At 39.7% G+C, this 17,642-nt stretch overlaps 1 protein-coding gene across 30 annotated transcripts in view; it reads right to left on the minus strand.

The window, feature by feature from the left end:
* Positions 1-11,939: 11,939 nt before the first annotated feature.
* Positions 11,940-17,642, minus strand: part of adgrl2a (adhesion G protein-coupled receptor L2a) — a 218,478-nt gene continuing 212,775 nt past the window's right edge. For 7 of the 30 annotated variants that reach the window (XM_057842112.1, XM_057842094.1, XM_057842118.1 and 4 more), the window contains one exon: positions 11,943-14,406. In XM_057842112.1, the coding sequence (XP_057698095.1) occupies positions 13,526-14,406 (881 nt within the window). In that variant the 3' untranslated portion in view covers positions 11,943-13,525. Of the gene's footprint in view, positions 14,407-14,928; positions 14,968-17,642 lie in introns of all 30 variants that reach the window. The other 23 variants (XM_057842110.1, XM_057842090.1, XM_057842089.1 and 20 more) reach the window with 10 other exon arrangements.

The raw sequence follows: 17,642 nt of genomic DNA on the forward strand, positions 1-17,642 counted from the left end.
GGCTGATTTTATATTCTTTTGAGATCTTTTGAAATCCTTTACTAGACTCATAATTGTCTACCATCGTTTTTCTGAAGGCCTCAGACACCTCCTTTGATCTCACCATGGTGTTCTCTCTCACTTCAACAGTTACTGTCGAAAGTATTCTGCGTTGAGGAGTGGGGCAAACTTTCTTCAGACCGATGTCAAAGACTGGTAGACGGCTAGAAAAAATGTCTCACTGAAGTTATTTCAGCCGAAAGAGGTAACGCTCGGGTGTCCTTTTCCCCAGTTAGAGTATGCATTTTTGTTGCTCTATTAGGTTTAATGAGTAAAACAATGTTCATTTGTATGTTTACAAGCAATTGAATCACTTTCTTTTCCAAAGATAAAGAAAAAACAAGATCAGACATTGATATGTGTACATTTCTTAATAAAGAACTGAATTTTTCATGGGGTGTCCTAATTTTTTTACATGTCTGTATGTAATAGAAATATTTTAAAAATGTGAAAAAAAATATATATTAAAAAATATTTTAAAAAATATAGCAATAAATTAATTAGTATATTATGGAATATTAATATATAATTATATTTTGTAATATATTATACGTGGGGTGATTGTTTACCTGTTCATCCATAATAAATCATTTTTATTGGAATCATATTGGATGAGCCTGAGGAAAAAAAGAGGGATGTCACCATGCTTAAAATATGTTAAGTGGTTTAAGTGGGAATGAGAAAAAAAAAATTAATAAATGTGTTAAAAAATGATTGGTGCTCATGCATATGAACAATATTTATCTTCTTCAAAAAAGATCTACTCTGTATTTTTACCTCCTTCCTAAAATGCAGTCTTTCAATTATCCTTTAACCATTTTATCACGCAATGTCAAAAATGGTGCTGTCAGCTGATAACTCCACAGGACCACTGCCACGATTGAGTATGTGATCTTATGTACTTTTCCTGCAAATGTGGCAGCAAGGTCTTCAAGTACCAATGTGACTGACAAAGTGTGACAAACGTGTTGAACCCTGACAGGAAATTAATGCACAGTTGGAGGAATAACACCCTGCATTAAGCATACCTAAATTGACATGTCTCTCCATGTGTCACATGTAAATAGTGTGGCAGTCTGTTTTTTTTTTTTTTCTCCACATACCAGAAATTGTGAAGACATAACGTGCAATGATGAGGTAAGGGAGCACAGTATGTTGGAATATATTCAGAGACTAGATAACGCCAAAGCAGTAGGCCCAAGTTGTTGCTGTCTCATGACTATCAGAGTAAAAAGCCTATCATTTTGACCCCAAAAATGACTCGTGCTGGACAACACGAACTTAATATGGTATAAATGGAGGATCAGTAGTTACAGTGTCTAATCCTATGACCCCTTTCAAAAGAAGCATTTTAGGATGTGAAAGTGAGATTTAATATAAAAAGCCAGAGAGACCAGAGCAATTGCTTTGAGTGTTTATTTTTTTTCCCGATTTCAGAACTCCGAATACAACTTCATTTGGTTTCCCGTTTTGATCTCTATAAAGTAGAGTGCAACATATTTTTTTATAGTTTTTTTCTAAATCCTTGTACAATATGGCAAACTCGCACAATACCAAGTACAATGGCTTTCTGTATTGTGGCTCCTTTCAGTTATACTTGTGCAGTATACCTTTATTGTGAGAAGTTTGGACATATGGTTTTGGGTCTTGGGTGGTCATAATATTTAACGTATTAAACCGTAAGCAACTGCTGTGCTCCACAGTAGTTTAGTTTCCTCCATTTCCACTTTATTCCCTGTCCCCCCATTATACGGCTATTTAAAAGAAAAACATTTTTTTAAATTTCATTTTATTGTTTCTCTTGATTTGCCTTGAACCAACCTTGTAAAATCGCAGAAATACGGTCACCCTGAGGTCCTTGCAGTTAGACACACAAGTCGTACATCACTGATGTGCCAGCCACAGCTGGAAGCGTTCGCATCAAAGTGAGTTGTAATGTGGCTCCTGTTTGATTTCACCCTAGAGCTGAAATCTCTGATGCACCCAAGACAAAACTACCATTCAGCGTCTGCTGGGATTCCCCCCTGGCTTCGTTTTAACACATCTGAACCCTGCAAGTGCAGGAGGGGACTATGATAGTGCCCAATAAGCTACAGAACAATTAAAAGTTTATGCATTCGTTGCCATTGTCGTTATTAAAGTTCAATCCCTGTGAAAATATCTGCAGAGGTGGACTTTCAAAGTGTGAAACTAATCAATCATGCAGGGCCACCATAATCCATTACACTTGGCGCCATTGAAATACAATGAAATTAAAAAGTCTATTTCCACGGCTTGTGCTGAAATGTGTAATAGGAACCATTCATAGTTCTGGGTTCCAATGCTACAATTATCACAAATATAGCCGAAGCAATTTCATCTGCCGTATTAAGAAATGGCTTGAAAGGAGGAAGCGCGCCTGACATTAGACCGTACGATCATTTAAATCTAGTTTTGATCGCTGGTGATATGAAACCTCAGCTCAGATATCATTAATTGCTTGTCGGCTATTCCCCTTTTTTAAAGTCAACATAATGCCTCTCTCGCCCCCTCTCCAATCTGCACTGGGATCCAATGAATACCAAATGGAATTTGCATGACCGAGTAACATCCTTTCTCAGACATCAGATTGAAAATGTGACACCCCCCGAACCCACACCCTCAAAATAAATAAGATAAATAAAAATAAAACAACGAAAACTGTGTGTCTTTATTATAATGTTTATTCTCATCTTCTTTAGTGGGAAAAAATATTAAATACTGTTTGTGAGATCAATTAACTCATGCAGAGAAAACGAAATTACACCTTAATTTAATTAATTTAAACCCAGAGACACATGGGTTAGCTAATTTAAGAATCTACAAACTGCTTCTTCAAATCAAACCTGCGGACCTAAGGGTGATCCGTTTGTGGCCATACGGACAACAAGGGCTATGAAATGCAACCTCATAACATTTTTAAAGTGTTTTGCTTAATCAGATTTAGTTTGTATTAACTAGGATTTTTTTTGTATTACTTTTAAAATGGTAATCTATCTGTAGCATTTTGAGAACAACATATTAAAAATGCAGTCCAAATGAAGTATAAAAAAAAAAGTAATTATTAGGGGAGTGTGTTGTCTAATACATGGTGATACAATGCGTATCTCGATTCACAGGTCACACTTCGATTCAAACCCAATTAATCCCGATACTACACTTGAAGAGGATTACTGCATATTTGTATATCACCTTAGACCCCCATCAAGGCCGAATTCATTTATAGATTCATTTCATTTGTCAAGTTTACATGACTGTTTATTAATATATGATGTTACCTCAACTCTCACAAAATGGTCCTAAGTGTACAAATGACAACAAGAGTCTATACATATTAAAAAAAAAAAAAAAAACGGCATGATTTCTTTTAATGGTGTCATTTCCACATGACAGCCCACTAAAAAGGCAGGATAATGACATCACAGTGCAAATGATTTGACAAAGATCACATAGAAAAATTGTCGTTTGAGTTGTCAACTGGCTCACGGTCATGGCGACCCTGTGGGAACGCTTGGCCGGGATCAGCATGACAAGGTTTTCTCTTGTACGACTCCTTTGAATGGTAATGAGAAACTACAGTCCAACAGAGACATTTATAATATATTTTCTATCTTGTCTTCACAGAACACCTTTGCCACCAGCAAGGAAATTCTGAATCAATATTCCGTGTCAATGCGCAGCTGCACTCAAGGTTATAACTCTTTTCCCTCTACTTATTAATTATAAACGCAGTGCTGAGTCCGTTGGCTGCTTTATGGATCTCATCCGTGTCCTGGTGGAAGCGGCCGAAGTTCCCAGCGTATCTGGATAACTCTGCCAACGTTTCAGATTCAAATATTACAGTTTACTTATTTTGGATTTTATAGTATTGTATACTGTATCTTGACCTTTATTAAAATGTGGTTTTAGACCATGTGGACGGGTCCACGTTATTGAATACATTCTGAATTTGTGAGGGGTTTATAGTTATTTTAAGTGTGCAGAGATATCCTTAAGAGATTTCAAGTGCTTATTTTAACTGTTAAAATTGTAGTTTTGTTTACTGAACGATCAGATTGTGGTTTCTGTGACAAGCTACAGTGGCAGTATTGTACATTGTATTTTAATACTCCTATACACGGCATCTTTGTATAATTACAGGGAGTTATTCTTATACTGATATTAAACAGTGGTGGGTGAAGTTTTTTTTTTTTTTTTAAGTAAACGTACAGATACAGGTGCAAAAAAAGTTTAAGTAAAACTATTTGCTTTAAAATTTACAATTAAATAGTGATTGTTGGAATTCGCCCCTCCGGCCAAGCCGCACGAAAACGGCGACAGCCGAACGGAAATGGTGCTCGGCTGCTTACCGCTTCTGGGTCCCAACCGGGATGGCGGAAATTCCGTGCTTTCACCTCTTATGTTAACCCTTTGTACTGACTCCATGTTCCAAAAGTTTGAAGAAAACTCACCGAAAGCAGGTTGACAATTTATTCTTCGACAATAGTCAAAAAACAAGACAAAAACAGATGAAAATGACAAAAAACATAGAAAATGTTTCCGAGCAGCTAAATCTGTGTTATCTCGTGTCCAGTGTTTTTTTAAGTCCGCGGTGGAGTAGGCTGGGCCGAAGGTGTGGCTGAGTGTTGTTTCGGTCCCATCCCTCTGTGGCCGGTTTGGGGCGGTTATGTTCGTCTGTGGATGGGACGTGGTTACCACAGCGACCGACGCTGGGCTTGACGTACCAAGCGGCCGCTATCAACTTTGTTATCCGGGCTGGCACTACTTGTTTTAGGACAAATTGTGCTGCTCTTTGTCCTTGTTGGTGGTCGAGAGAACTGATTGCAAGAGTTGGTGCGTCAATCTTGCCCATGACGCACACGTTGGGCTATTCTGCTTCTTTCATTAAACTATGGTGCGCTATTTATTTTATATTAGGTGTGTTAAAATAGTACAGTCCTACAGTAAATATGAGAAATTATACTATTCCCTGATTAATTATATTACGTTTGTAAGAGTAATGCAAACAGTTAGACAGTGCCTACGAGAAACTGTACCATTTTTCCATTTCCCCCTCATGAGCCCTGATAAGGTGATTCACTTTACTGTGTCCAAGGGCATGGAGTGAAGTCTGCCTAAACTATGGTTAGATGAATGTGTTAGACTAATGCAAACAATTATATGGCGTGTGCGAGAACGGTACCTATTCCCTTCATGGTGCACGTGTGTCTGTTGTGAGCGATGCATAGAAACCTTCCTCCCAATGCCTTCAAATGGATGTGCTGGCAGCTAAAGCTGCTAGCCTGGGCTTTTGCTTAGTGTTCAGCGCGCTCGCCTGCCATTCTGGAGGCGTCGTGCGGCGCGGTTGCGAGTTCTGACCTCGACGAGGGGGATGGATTGCGGCGCGGATCCCTGCAGAGCGGTTACATATATACTGTAAATACATGCAGAGATGTGACTCAATATTCAAAGAAAGAAACAGAAAATTCATTGACTGCTCAGTTTTATTTAGAATTGCAAAATGAAAAAAACAAGCAATAAAATGGACAGCACTGTAAACAGAAGCTTAAGTTATAAAAACTAAAATTTAGCTTCATAGCGGATTGCAAGCAGCTTGTATACCGCCACCTACTGTACAAGAGCGTAGTGTTTTTTATTGGTCAATGTCTTGTTCACCTGCCTACTCTTGCTTGTACTAGTGTTGCTGCCTCTCGTGCTCAGTTATGGTATAGTTGCATGGGGCTTATCGATTGTGCCGGAGTCATGCAAACAAAACTATCAATTCAAGATGAGAAAAAAGAAAACAAACAAAAGTAAAGTGTAACACAAGCGACAATTTGAAAAGCAGTGGAGTAAAAAGTACAGATACCTGCTGTAAAATGTAATGAAGTAAAAGTAAATAGTGCCACTTCATATTGGTATTCAAGTAAAGTGCAGATACACAAAAATGTACTTAAGTACAGTAACAAAGTACTTTTACTTAATTACATTCCACCACCGATACTTAATACTAATAATCTCATACGATGATAAATTTGACCCGGCAATTTGCTCTAAATTTGCTAAATTACATAATGAAAATTGCTTCTCTTGTTTATTTGAGATGTGAACTCGTACATCTTCAATTTATAATCAAAAGCCGTAGTGTGCTCCGTTATTCCTGCAAATCAGGAAAAAGGGGGCAAGACACACTTAACTTTTGGATAACTCATATTTAAGTAACTTTGTTTTCCTTGTATTCATGTTGGATGGCTGCAACAACATCCATAATTACTTTTGTATGAATGAGCTAAAGGTACTGTATTTTCATACTTAAACAATTTAGAACCAAAGTTGTGTTACCCCAATGTTATGTGTATTCTGTTTTGAACAATGATGAAGAAGAATGACAGTGAGCATTCTTGAAGATTTTAATTTTCTCTTTTTCACCCAATGCAAAGGATTTAATCATTTGAAAGCTTTGTTTGAACATCTGTGGTAGACTGACAATGATCCCTCTGTGCTCTCTGAGCTGCAGTTTGTAATCTATGTTTTATGGAAGATTTATTCAGTCTAACGATGTAACATTCCGTTAGACCCGACCATTTTACTTTTGTTAGTTTATAATCAGCATAGTCTTTTCCTGATACTGCTACCTTAGCAGGTCTCACCTTCAAAACATGTCTCAAAAATTAGCTGTTCCCCCTGAGGATAAATTGGAACTCAGTACACTAGCACACTATGATTTACTTCATTTTCTCTTCTTCAGTCAGTCACTCTCATCCTTTTTTCATTTGAAACCCTGCATCTGGTTATTTCATAATTATGGGAGGGGATTATAACGAAGGCAGCTCGAGCTGTAGGTTAATTGGATTTTTCACCTCTGCGGGACCGGATCTAAGTTGCCAATGGGTCGCAAGTCTGCACATTTGAAGTTGGGGACAGGACAAAAGAGGCTGAGGGAAGAAAAGCGTGAACAGTAAAAGGGTACCCTTTGACTCAAGTTACTTTTGCGCTGCCAGATACTGTGCAACTTGAGAACACAATCACTTTCATCCATGCTGATGACATCTGTAAGTGCCACTGTTTTCCAATCACAGGAGTTCTATACGCGCATATACCATTGAAGTGAATATTGACTCCTGATCCAGCAAGTCTGGAGGAAACTTTTTCAAATGAACTCCAAGTATAGTGCCAGTGTTCCTACATATCTTCACTTTTTTGTGCAGCAAAGGAGTTGTGATGCACTGTATATTGGGAATGTGGTTAGACAAGGTTTGTGAGGGGACAGAGACAAAAGACAACATAAATCCTGCTCTAAACAGACTAATCAAATCTCTGTGTGACTTTTTGGAACTGTTTTATTTTTCCACAGCTACGCATGCAGTCATCACACACTGTACCACGCTAATCAGGCAAAATGCTTTTCACAAAATTGCATCATACACTCGAGAGGCTCAAACCTGCTTAATGTCGATTCAGCTGTGACAACCATTTTTCTGTCGCTATTGCTTTCGTCAAGACCATGTTCACATTTTACAACCAAAGCACAGTTCTGCTGACAGTATTCCCAACCTTGGTTTCCTCAGCGCAGACTGCCTCTCATGTCTGTTTTCGGGAACATCCGAGCAACCCCAGGCTCCTGGCCTACTTCTGAATTGATGTTTGACAAAGGCCGAGTCTCCCGAAAAAAGATGTAGAGAATCTATTGAGGCTCTCGCGTGGTGAGAAGGCCACACGCAAAGCTAGATGGTGCCAAGTCCATACTTTCCATCACAGATAAATATCCTATCCCGCATCATATTTCCATGCTTCTAACCATAAAAACAAGTCTGCTTGCAAGCTATCTCCAGCTGCATCTAGGGTTGCGGTGTGAGGATGAACATAATTAAATCTTGAGAAGGAAGTTTGGCAGTAATCTATGTCTTCCTACGTGAAAAGGTCTCAAAACTCAAACAATTTCTCCTCTGTTAGGCTACATCAGTGCTTCTCAATTATTTTCTGTTACTCCCCCCAAAAAGACATAAACATTTTGCGGCACCCCCCCAACTTTCTTCTGTCAATGGTATCATTTGTCAATACAATTAACATTATTATAAGCACAACTCTACATAACATTGTGCCCTTTTTAATATTAAAGAAAAAAAAAAATCAACTTACACTAAGTTTAACTTTATTAACATTGTTTTGTTTCTAACAGAAAATACTTAAAGTGCATCTCTTTGAAAAAAAAAAAGTCACATCCAAACTGTAAAAAATACATTTAAGGTACATTTTTTTTTTACCGTTAATACTGAAAAATCAAATGTAATAAAATCAATAAATAATAATAAATTAAAATAGCGTAGCCTACCTCCATTAGTATCACCCACACACCCCTTTCCTGGTTCACTTCCTACCTGTCCAACCGCACACAATTCGTCAAACTTGGCCCCCATCAATCCAGTTCCCTCCCTGTCTCCGCTGGCGTGCCCCAGGGCTCTGTCCTGGGGCCGCTCCTCTTCATCATCTACATTCTACCCCTCGGTTCTTCCGCAAACACAAAATTCACTTTCACTCTTACGCGGATGACACTCAGCTCTACATATCCTCAAAACCAACCGCCTCCCTCCCACCTTCCTCCCTCACCCTCTGCTTAGATAACATTAATTCCTGGTTCTCCTCCAACTTCCTCCTACTTAACAGCTCCAAAACAGAAGTCCTCTTAGTTGGTACCACCGCAACGCTCTCTAATGTCCATAAGTTCTCTATTACCATCAATAATTTACCGATCTCTCCTTCGTCTCAGGTTAAGAGTCTGGGTGTCATCCTCAACAGCACACTTTCCTTCCGGTCACATATCAACAGCATCACCAGATCAGCCTATTTCCACTTGCGCAACATTTCTCGCCTCCTCCCTTCTCTCACCCGCCATACCGCTTCCACCCTGATCTGTAGTCTAATAACCTCCCGGCTCGATTATTGCAACTCACTGCTCTTCGGTCTCCCTAACAAGTCCTTCCAGAAACTGCAGCTCCTCCAGAACTCAGCAGCACGCCTCACCACACGAACCCCCGCAACACACCACATCACCCCCGTCCTCCGTCAACTTCACTGGCTTCCCGTCAAACAAAGAATCAACTACAAGATCCTCATCATCACCTTCAAAATACTCCATGCCCTGGCCCCTCCCTACCTTCGCGATCTTCTCCGTCTAAACAATCCAACCTGTTCACTTCGCTCTACCACTATTCTTCCCCTCTCCGTCCCCCGTGTCCGCCTCTCCACCTTTGGTTCCAGAGCTTTTAGTCATTGCGCCCCCCCAGCTCTGGAACTCCCTACCCCCTGATCTCCGCAGCATAACTACGCTATCACTTTTCAAATCTAGACTGAAAACACACCTGTTCACTCTTTCTTACCCACCATAACCCCTAGCTGTCATATTTTTACTTCTTTTATTGTGCTTTTAATATTTTATTCTTTTAATACCTTTTTATCGTACTGTGATTCCATGTCTCTTGTGAAGCGTCTTTGTGTGTTTGAAAAGCGCTCTAGAAATGAAATGTATTATTATTATTATTACAAATGCTATTTTTAGGCAGTGACGTCACCATCGTAACGTGGAAGTGGGACATTATAGACACGCCCTCGCATGCAAACCATGTTATTTCAGCTTTTTTTCTCCAGTAATTTTTCAAAAAAGAACATGCCAATCAAACACGGTTGCTATGGAAATTTTAGAAACAACTCTACAACTCTTCATACGTTTCTTGAGACCAAAAACTCTTTGGAAAAAATGTGAAGAATGGATCATCTTGCGCGGACATCCAAAAGACCAGTTTAACGCCAGCAAGGTGAAGCCATTCACATTTCATATGCAATAAACATTTTGTTGGGGGCCATGGTCCTTCAGAGGACGAAGAGGTGAGCCATTTTTATATTTTTACTTATTTTTTAGCGTTGCATTTTGCCGTGCTGCTTCTGTCTGACTATGAATGTCCTGAAAAAAATTAAAATGGTATTTGACTGCCACTGCTACCTTTTCTGTTGTAAAAAACAACTTTAGTCAGATGGAAGTGTAAATAAATTATAGAATATATTTGTTGTTAATGAAAAAATTTAAAAGTGTTCGTTGGCTGTCACTGAGTAGCATTTGCGATCGCTACACAAAAATATCAATGTAAATTGCCCCGAAGAACGGTCAGAGATGTAAGACTACCAGACGATATAATATATAGGAAAGACGGGGCATATGATGGTAAAGGACTGATTGTTGAAACAGGAAAATGTCATTGACAGTGGCGTAAGGCAATGCACACAAGAAAAAGGTCGATAAAAAAAGCTAACTCTGGATCAGGTCGCGTTGGCTCTTTTTCCTGTCTTTTTCAGCCCTCGACAGTTATGCCATCTCTTTAAATGAACATTTGTATGTTCTTCCACATATTTACCCTTGAATGTGGCACCAGGGACACCATTTTCAGACATAATTGGTCGGTTTAGCTCAGTAAACATCTCGTTCGTACTCTATTCCCATTCATTTACTATTGGGGACAAACGGGAGGTTGACCCGTCTAGCCACAATTGCTTACGTCATGAATATTAATGAGCAAAAGTGATGTGTTGCTTGCGGTACACCATTGATTAGCAACATTAACCATAATACCAAACCATTTAACTGAAAAAACAAAAACAAGAAAGTCATTGAACAGAGGGAAAGTTTTCATTTTTGCTTTTTTGCACTGAACAACTTGATATGCCACCTTCTACGATGCCAACAGTGCTCGCTGGTTAACTGATGTAACACTGACAAAGTGGGACGATTGTTGGCAATATTCAGCTCGACCTTGCTTAAAAAAAATAAATAAAATAAAATAAAAATCAAGCCGCTTATCAATGTGATTGGTGTCTGATGTTTTTAGGTGATGTCTGAATTTATTTGGCTTCCTTCTGTCCGTTGCAAACATTTTTAGACACAGACTGGGTTTTCCTCGTCTCCCACTGTATTAAAAGTCAAAGCCAAAAGCGAAACGCTACATACCCGTCGTCATATTTCCTTGTCTTAGCTCTTCATATCTCTAGTGCTCTTTGCTCTTGTTTAGCTAAAAAATGCTGCGCACACTCTGAAAATGAGCACACCACTGCCACCCAGACTGGATGCGCAATTACACTTTATTCTAGTGCGACAAAAGAGTATGTTCTCTAAGGTCCCACACGCCACCCCCGATATGTACGATATGACGAGTAGTGTTTAAAGGGTTAGGGTTTAAACCCTAACCCCGCCCCACTATTTGAGAAGTACTGGGCTAGATTGAGTGACACTAGTGTAATCACATTCCATCGGTGTTTCGGCTGACAAACGTCGGATTATCAAATAACTGGAAGGAACACGAAAAACAGAACAAAATCAGAAAGGAAACCGCATTTCTCAACCATCAAATGCCCAATTCCTTACCCTTGAGATTTTTTGGGCCAATTGCCCACCTGTGAATAATTAGTTCTAAAACGTTTTTTTTTTCTTCTCAGGAGCCTCTTTTTAAATGTCACTTAATTGGGGTTTGAATCAAAATAGTAACCCACTTATTGTCATGTTGTGTTCCTCTGACAAGACTGCATTTTTTTAAAGGTTGAGGCATTTACTTCAATGCCAAATTGCTATCAGTGCAATTTCCAGCTCCCCCGCTGAGAGCTTGTCACTCTGCCTCATCTAGTGTTACATTGCAGTGTTGTGTAAATTAGCACTACCTGAGGTGTAACACAAGCGGCAATGGACTGTGGGCTTCAGCTGCAACAGACAATTAGAGCAAATATGTGTCGTACTTGGACACATCTTGTATAATATATTTCTACAAGCCCAGCCAAGTGTAACACTGACCAGTTGTTAGTTCTGCAGCTACTCTCCCACTTCCCACTCCCACATGCTAATAAAGCCAAAATCAAGATTTGTGTAGTGCTGCTTCAGTGTGCCAAAAGTGGTGCTCATTCAAGAATATACTTAATGGAATACTGTAAAGCAGAGTCAGTGAACCTTTATTAGTGTTACAACCACACAGAACTGTTCACAATGCAGTTTTCCTACCTGAGTTTCTTATCTTTGAATTACATGGACAGATTTGGCCTCTCTGAAAAATTTGGTGAAACAATCTGTTCAAACTGTGGAGGCATTATAGGGAAAAAATAGAGAAAATAAATTTGACACATATTCACCAGTTTATCTTTCAAGGTGTTCGGTACTTATAACCCGAGATAATAGTATGAGTATTCATAACAAAATAAGTCAAAGTTATCTGATGTACCGTCGTAGCAAAACGCCATTAATGAGCAACATGACATTTGAAAAAAAATCTCACATTTATTGTATTTGTCAAACATGTGTTGAACTTTACATCAGTCTTAAGAGTGGAGAGCCCGTTCTATTATGTTTACACAAAACCATGAGCTACAGTACAGTATGTATACCAGTGCTGAGAAATATTTCCCATTCATTAAAAAAGATTTAATAAATAAACTGTTCAAACAGAGGCAGTGAAAGTACTTCATGATTCAGAACAACCCCAAAAAATATTAATTTTCAAACTGCCCATCACTTTGTCATAACGGTTAAAATATGTACTGTATTTATGCATAAAGTAATGCTAATCTGGCAATATCAAATCAACATATTTGAGAGGGTGATAATAAAATCCTAACAGTATAAACATTGTTGACAGGTGGAAAAAGTGATGAAGCATCCATGTATTTTTTTGTCTGTCTTTACATAAGCCTTAAATGTTCAAACTGACTACCAATGAATCAACCGTTGGAACCACTATACTGTATATAGCCTCTAGACAATCTCTCAAATGGTAAATTTTGAAGTTAAACACTTTCTCAATAATTAAGGTTTTGCCAAGAATCTATTTTACATCAGCCATACAACAAAATATATATTTTTATAGCCATTATTCTTGACAACAGTTTATTGTACAGTTGAGAAAATATAAGGCCAGGGCTTGATTGCTAGTGATCATACAATCGAAACAGCAAGGGGATGAAGGGTGATCAGAACCATATATATTCCTTTCGGGGGTCAGGGGCAGGGTTGAGTCAACGTCCTTGTCCATGAGTGTCATTTTGTCCACAATCAAAAACAGACCAAAGGAAAAAAAAAAACCTCAACAAAAACACGAAACCTTGGGAAGTGTATGTACAACCTTTGTAAATGCTTTTCTGAGGGATCAAGTAAAATTCAGTTTTTTTTTTTTTTTGTCCTTTTTACGTCCTATGGTATTATACTTTTTTTGACAGCAGCAGCACATTTAAATACATAATTGGCTTATCTCTAAAAATGAAAATTTGACTCTGTATTTTATGTACACTTTTATTAAAACGTAGTATAGCAATGGCTGAAAAGAGTGGAAGAATGACGTGTTTGGGGAGAACGAGTGGTCGATGGATAGTTCAAATGACACACCTACTTCCTTCGCTAGTTGTCCACCAAATGTTCACGGCTGAAAATGTTCAGGAGGAGGTTTGGGTGTTCATTGCAATACATTTAAAGGCTTGTGACGAGCTGCATTTGTCCTTCTCGTACGTCGCCTTCTGGTATGCAATCGTCTTTAGTGATGGGAATAATGTAACCATCACTTGTCCCTTTGCCTATCTGGTAATAAGCCTGCAGCTGGTTGCCAGCTCCTAAATTAGGCATGCTCTTGTAGTAAACGTCCTCATTCTCGCTCTTCTTGGATGGGGACAAGTCCTCCGCAACTTCCGGACTGCTCTCGGGATAAGGAGAGTCCCTCAAATTCGGCATGCTAGTGTACAAGGAGTCCCTGTTTGGAGATTGCAAACTATCCTGGTCGTTGTTGTCGGGTGTCAGCTGGCTCACAATGGTGTTTGTTCCCCCGTCGGTTCTTACCTTCTTTTCAGGGGCGTACAGAAGCGAATGAGTCCGTTGAGGGATGAGTGGCGCCTCGAGCTCATGATGGTGATGCAGCTCGAGGCCCACGGCTTGGCGCATGCGCACCAAAGAAGAAGCATCAGCGACGATGGCGTCATCTTTGCCGCAGCTGCCGCCCACCACCGTCACCTTGGGTGGAGCCTGCTCCGTCTTGTGGTGGTGATGGTGATGGTACTGCAATGGCGGCGGGTGCTGCTGCTGCGGATGGTGGTGGTGGTGGGAAGGGTGATGCAAATTGGGGGTCTGCTGTTGTTGCTGTTGGTGGCTTTTGTTACAGGCACGCAGGTTATTGTGAACAAGCTCAGAGATGATCATTTTCTCGAAGGCAGCGTCATCCAGACTGAGTCCGCAGTCCACCACCTGTACACTGTCTCCAAAGTCCGCACTGCGGAGTGAGTAGCTGTTGTTAAAGTTACCATTTAGCGGTAGTGTATCCATTGCACTTGTATCCCTCACCACATTGTTCAGTGAGTGCCCTGAAAAAAAAGAAAGGACAATGATGTATTGTTATTTAACATCTTAATTACAAACTAACCCTGATTTGAATATTTAATGCTGTTTAGGATGCATGTAATTAACACTAAGCCATGCCATTGTCAGAAGTTAGTTTAGCACAATCCTTTGCATGCATTTTGAGAATTTTCTTTTTTTTGTGCATTTTTTTCTCAACCATAATTTATAAAACGTCAGCTTTGTGTGTATTAGTATGCCACAAAGAGACTAAGCAATGAAAAGGGATCCCAAACAACATTAAGAAAACCAACTGAATGGTAACCACCATCACGACACATTGGGCAGAGTGGAGGTCTACAGACGCTACGTTACACCAAATAGGTTGGATGTGCAGGGAGAGAGAAAAAGAACAAAGACAGGAAGGAATGGTAAGAAAGGGAAAGTAGGCATGTGTAAACATGAGACAGCCATCTTTATTCTCACTACACGGGGAGCCCACAAGCAGCACTCCACCATCACCACACACAGCAGGTAAAAAAACTCACTTCATGTCTGCCTGCTCAGCCTATCTGGTCTAAGAGCAGCTGATGTACAAAAGAAAATAAAAATGATTTATTGTAACATAAAGAGGATCACTCATAAGAGCAATCAAAAAAATAAATAAATAAAGATTAAACTGGAACATACTGTAGCAAGAGCAAGGGTTCAGCAAATTGAATCAACTTCCATAAACAGTTGTGTTCAGAACAATGATTTGTTAAAAAGGTGTGTAAAACTAAACATGCTAATAAAATTATATTGATGGAATACATTATGAACTAAAGAGGAAATGCCCTTAAAATTAATGTTTGATCAAACGGTTTTCAGATCAATAAGACACATGTAACAATGTCACAAGATCAGACTTAAACCCAATAGAGAATTTGTGAGTTGAAATCAAGCCACTTCTGAATAAATTGTAGATGGTATGAATACACTCCTTAGAAAATATTTCATGCTGAAACTGTGAACTGTGTATTGAATTTGATGCCTGCAGCACATTCCGCAAAAGCTGTGATGGCCAAAAAAAAAAAAAGACTGTTGAAGTTGTGGAATGCTCAAAACAACAACAACAATTTGTTACATTCCACAGGTGAACAAGTCAGTTGGAAACAAGTGAATGTCATGGTCGGGTATGTAATGGCGTATCCACAAAACATCTTTTCTCAAGAAAGTATAGGGCAAGATTCACAACTTTGGGAACAACTGCCTGAGTGAAACCAATTCTAAACTTACAATTGCAAGGAATTCAGGTATTACCTCATCTATGGTGCACACAGGGCTCCAGACTAATATTTTTTACCAACTTAAAATTTCAGGGGCGCAAGCAGAAGATTCAGGGGCGCACACTGTAAATCGACATGCAAAGTTTTCCTCAAATTTTCACTGTTTAACTGATAAATACTTTCATAATAAATGCTACAAACCTATGAATCTATATTTTATTCTCTATCCGTTTTGACATCGACTAGTATACCGCAACATGTGAATTTTGTTCTATTTCTGTTGCTGTCACCTCACACTACAACCAATGGGCAACGGCTTTATTGATCGAGAAATCACCTGCGAGGACACTGGCCAACTGGAAAATTACATCCACACGCCACACTTTGTCAACATGGAGGAGCTATCATTTTAGCAGTGTGCAGCACATATTTTATGATGCCTCTAAGCATGATTTCAGGGACATAAATAAAAAAGCAGCAATATGGGAAGTTTTTGGCGCTTAGAAAAGTCAACACATTTAAAAAATGCCCTCCAAATTCATAGCTAATCAGAGACGAGCGATGACGCACAGGCAGAGGGCAGTGCGTATCACTTGCTGCTGCAGTCGCATCACACCCCATGTGTTGGCTTTCAGCTCAACGGCGAGGTCTTTCACATTTCGCCATTGCTCATCGCTTCCCGTGTGTTGAGCCCCTGAGTCGGACTTACTCCCCCATTCGGCCTCTTTTGTAACAGTGCCGGTGGTTTTGTTGGAAAGAAAGTAGTCACTTAGGCTTGGTTCATACTGCAGGTCTTAATGCATGAATCCGCTTTTTTTTGTGTTTTTCCAACTCGAGTGAGGCATTAACTTGACGGTCTGAACGGGACAAGTCGCATGGAAGTGGACCATTTCAAATCCAATCTGGGTCACTTTCGTACGTGGTTTAAATCCGATCCGGGCCACATTTTTCAAGAATGTCGCGGCGGTCTGAACCGTCAAGTCCCCCAAATCGGAATTCATGCAGCAATTACGTCATCAAAGAGTGAGACAGACAGGGCATTACGGTAGCAGTGCAGCTGTGCGTTAGCGCCTAGCTTGCCTCGGACACGGCTTTTGGGGAAAGGTCGTGCTTGACAACAGTCATAAAAAAAATAAAATTGGGTTGAGGATAAGCCTGAGAATGCTCGGTTTTCTCTCTGCTCTAGAGATTGCTTACACGCCCGAGAGTCGGGGCAAACAAATGTCTGTGTGTCATGCACGGACAGTGCGTGCATGCTATCGATCCATATAAACGTTGAATATAAGCCTAAACGGGATTATTTATGTCTGGTTTTTGTGTCCTCTTTTTGGAAATCAAAATATGATCTCCCTGGAATGACCGATGACAGCCAGCATGTGGAGGCATTTGTTTTGATGCTTTCGCATGCGGGTCTTCTTGCTCAGCGCGTGTCGGACTGCGAATTAGTGTGCATGCGTAGTACTTGAACGGGCTCAATGGACAAAGGCAGTCTGAACGGGACGCCAGCAAAAAAACAGGTATGACAAAAAATCGGATCTGTGCATTAAGACCTATGGTATGAACCAAGCCTTATTGTCCTTTTCGCCATTGTTCGCAAGTGCTGTCAAGTTTTCCCGCTACCTCAATTATAACCCACTCCACACATCGCCAACTAGTGGATTTAACAGTGAAGGAGTTTGTCAGCAAAAAAAAAAAAAAAAAAAAAAAAAAAAGAAAACGCAATGTTACTAATCGCGCATGTGCAAGTAGATGAAAAATTCACGCACTCTAATTTAGTTGCAACCAAATGGTTGCAGTCTGAATCCCTGGACTATTATGAAAACATTTACAGAATTTGGAGAAATCCCCACAGGGAAGAAGCAAGATTTCATGTTAACAAAGGTAATAGACGGATCTACAAATGCAAGTTAAATATTTTTATATGAACAGTACCCAAAATCGCTGCCTTCTTGTCTAGGCCTTGGATAATCTGAGATGAACTTAAAGTGAAAAAG

This window comes from Corythoichthys intestinalis, chromosome 7 (assembly GCF_030265065.1).
Source record: "Corythoichthys intestinalis isolate RoL2023-P3 chromosome 7, ASM3026506v1, whole genome shotgun sequence".
Taxonomy (NCBI): domain Eukaryota; kingdom Metazoa; phylum Chordata; class Actinopteri; order Syngnathiformes; family Syngnathidae; genus Corythoichthys; species Corythoichthys intestinalis.